The sequence below is a fragment of the Cibotium barometz genome, chromosome 6 (assembly GCF_041138505.1).
Source record: "Cibotium barometz isolate CiBa-2024 chromosome 6, ASM4113850v1, whole genome shotgun sequence".
Classification (NCBI taxonomy): Eukaryota; Viridiplantae; Streptophyta; class Polypodiopsida; order Cyatheales; family Cibotiaceae; genus Cibotium; species Cibotium barometz.
In genome coordinates, this window is record NC_141051.1 from 47,499,982 (window position 1) to 47,502,671 (window position 2,690).

At 46.5% G+C, this 2,690-nt stretch overlaps 1 protein-coding gene across 1 annotated transcript; it reads left to right on the forward strand.

Moving 5' to 3' along the window:
- The first annotated feature begins 234 nt into the window (after positions 1-234).
- On the forward strand, positions 235-2,360 carry LOC147637807 (cytochrome P450 71AU50-like). Its single transcript, XM_086798946.1, has 2 exons — positions 235-1,189; positions 1,522-2,360. Exons 1-2 carry the CDS (start codon positions 287-289, stop codon positions 2,131-2,133), a joined length of 1,515 nt encoding a protein of 504 aa, XP_086655072.1. The 5' UTR covers positions 235-286; the 3' UTR covers positions 2,134-2,360.
- Positions 2,361-2,690: the final 330 nt, after the last annotated feature.

Here is a 2,690-nt window from a genome sequence, read left to right on the forward strand (position 1 = left end):
TTGCATGATGGTAGGATAAAAACTCCTCATTTTATCCTACCATGCACACAAAAACAAGATCACAAGCTTTTGGTATCTTGTTCTTTCATTGTCTTTGGATGCTTTTCAATGCAAAAGAATCCAAGTGAAATTTATTAGTATATTCTCTTAGTTGACGTGGAAGAATCTTGAGCATTTTTAAGTAAGTGACACTTTGTATTAATAAATTAAGCCCCTCGTTGACCTTAGTAATAAGGAAGCATTATACGCGTTGCAGAAGCAGCCTTCAGGCAGAGTGCGACCAAGCATGGAGTTGCTGCAACCAGCAGGCGGAGGCGCAATTGCAGTGGCAGCGCTGGTGGTGCTGTGTTTAGCATACAGCCGTAATTGTGTGAGAAGGCGGCGGAGGCTACAGCTTCCGCCAGGGCCCTTGGCTTTGCCGGTGGTGGGGAATCTGCTGCATCTGATCGGCCACCTGCCTCACAGAACTCTTGCAAAGCTTAGCGAGAGGTATGGCCCCATCTTCTACCTTCGCCTGGGATCCACCCATGCCGTCGTGGTTTCAAACGCGTCTCTGGCCAAAGAGTGCCTAACCTCCAACGACAAGATCTTCGCCAGCCGCCCACATTCCGAAGCCTCCCGCCGCATGGAGTTCGGCCAGAACGGCGGCATTACGATGGCCCCCTACGGTCCCGAGTGGAGACACGCCCGAAAGCTCTGCAGCCTCCAGCTCTTCACCGCCCGAAGAGTCCATGAATTTCAGCCCCTCCGCCAGCAAGAGATTAGCCTGCTAATCCAGAAGGTTAAACGCCATCAAGCAAGCCATCCTAGTGCCCCCATCGACCTCACCCACACCATAGCCACCCTCACGGAGACCATCACGTGCCGCATGATTCTGGGCAAAACCCTCTCCGAGGTCACCGACATAGCCCTGGGCATCAACATGAAGGAGATGGTAACGAGATTGCCCGAGCTCTTCGAAGTCCCCATGATAGGTGACTTCATACCTTACCTGGGTTTCCTAGATCGCCAAATCAAGCGATCGCTCGACAAGCTGCGTGGCGACTTCGACATCCTGCTCGAGGGCCTGCTTCGTCAACGCGAGGACGGTATGAGGCGACGGAGATCCGAAGACGGCGCAGCAGCCGCGGTCATCCTAGACGTGCTCCTCGATAACCTCGACAAGGGAAAGGCGAAAACGGTCATGATGGTGAGCTACTAATGCACTACTGTTAATATAATATATTAGCGCAAAATTTAGTTAGTTAGTTGTGTTGGGATAAAAAACTAGTCTTTTCCCATGTCATCATGTCTCTCCATCTAATTGTTTGACGTCTAAGCAAAAGGCATGCCTTATCTAACAGTCGTCTTATTCCATCCCTCCCTTTTCCTTGCTTTTGCCTTCTCCCCCTCCCCTCTTCCCCTTCCGCTTAACACCATCATAAAAGCAACAATTGTACTTCCGATGCCCCAAATCTTCCGACTACCACCATGATAGATTGTTGCATTTTGTGTGTGTGTGTGTGTGTTGTACTGTTTTAGGAGCTGATTGTGGGTGCAATCGACACGACTACCACCACGATAGATTGGGCGATGGCGGAGCTACTGGGAAGCCCTCATGCAATGCACAAGCTTCAAGAGGAGCTAGATAAGGTGGTCCAACCGCAAGAGGGGAGGATGGTAGAAGAAGCTGATTTGGCCAACTTGGTGTACATGAAAGCGGTGGTGAAAGAGACACTACGCCTGCATCCAGTCTTGCCACTTCTAGTGCCGCACATGTCCATGGAGGCCTGCGAGATGGGCGGCTACACACTACCCAAAGGAACCAGGCTGTTTGTGAATGCATGGGCCATTGGGCGTGACCCCAAGACGTGGGAGCACCCACAGAAGTTCATGCCAGAGAGGTTCTTAACAGAGAAGGGCATCCATATGGATGTGCGTGGCCAGGACTTCGAGCTGTTACCCTTTGGCTCTGGCAGGCGAAGCTGCCCTGGATTGCCTCTCGCTCTCCCGCTCGTTGAATCCACACTGTCCAATCTTGTTCATGCCTTTGATTGGAAATCTCCTCTTGGCCTCAAGGTGGACTTATCTGAGAGATTTGGGATAGTGGTCAGCCGTGCCAAGCCTTTGCTTGCCATTCCCTACTCACGGTAATGTGCTGCTTCCATGGCTCTTCCTTACAAGATGCCGATGTTGTTTTTATTTCTTTTGCCATATAAAGGCGTGTAAAATTTTCATAGCATAGTTGATCCTTACTTGAAGGCATCTGGATAGCATGGTTAATATATACAGTTTAAGGAAAAACACATGTACCTAAGCAAAATTTGTAAATTCTAAAAATAGCTTAAAATGTTACAATTAAGACCTACTTTGAGGAGGATAATGTAAAATCTTATGTCGTCAATTGATGAAATGTATGCCATTGATTTATATATGCATACAAAAAAAAAACTATTCTTGTATTTATAAGTAGCTTTCCTTTTAAAAAGTGTACATATTTAAGTTGTTTTAAAAAACGTACATGATTTAAGAGGTTTTCAAAAAAGAGATATATATATATATAAGATGTTTTCTCAAAATGTATTTATTTAAGATGTTTTTAAAGTAAAGCTAAAAATCAATTTTTTTTTGAGCCAAACAGCTTCCTAAATAGAAACCATGGTCCAACAGTATGTACTTGATTATATTTCAACTAATGTCTTGTGTTGAGA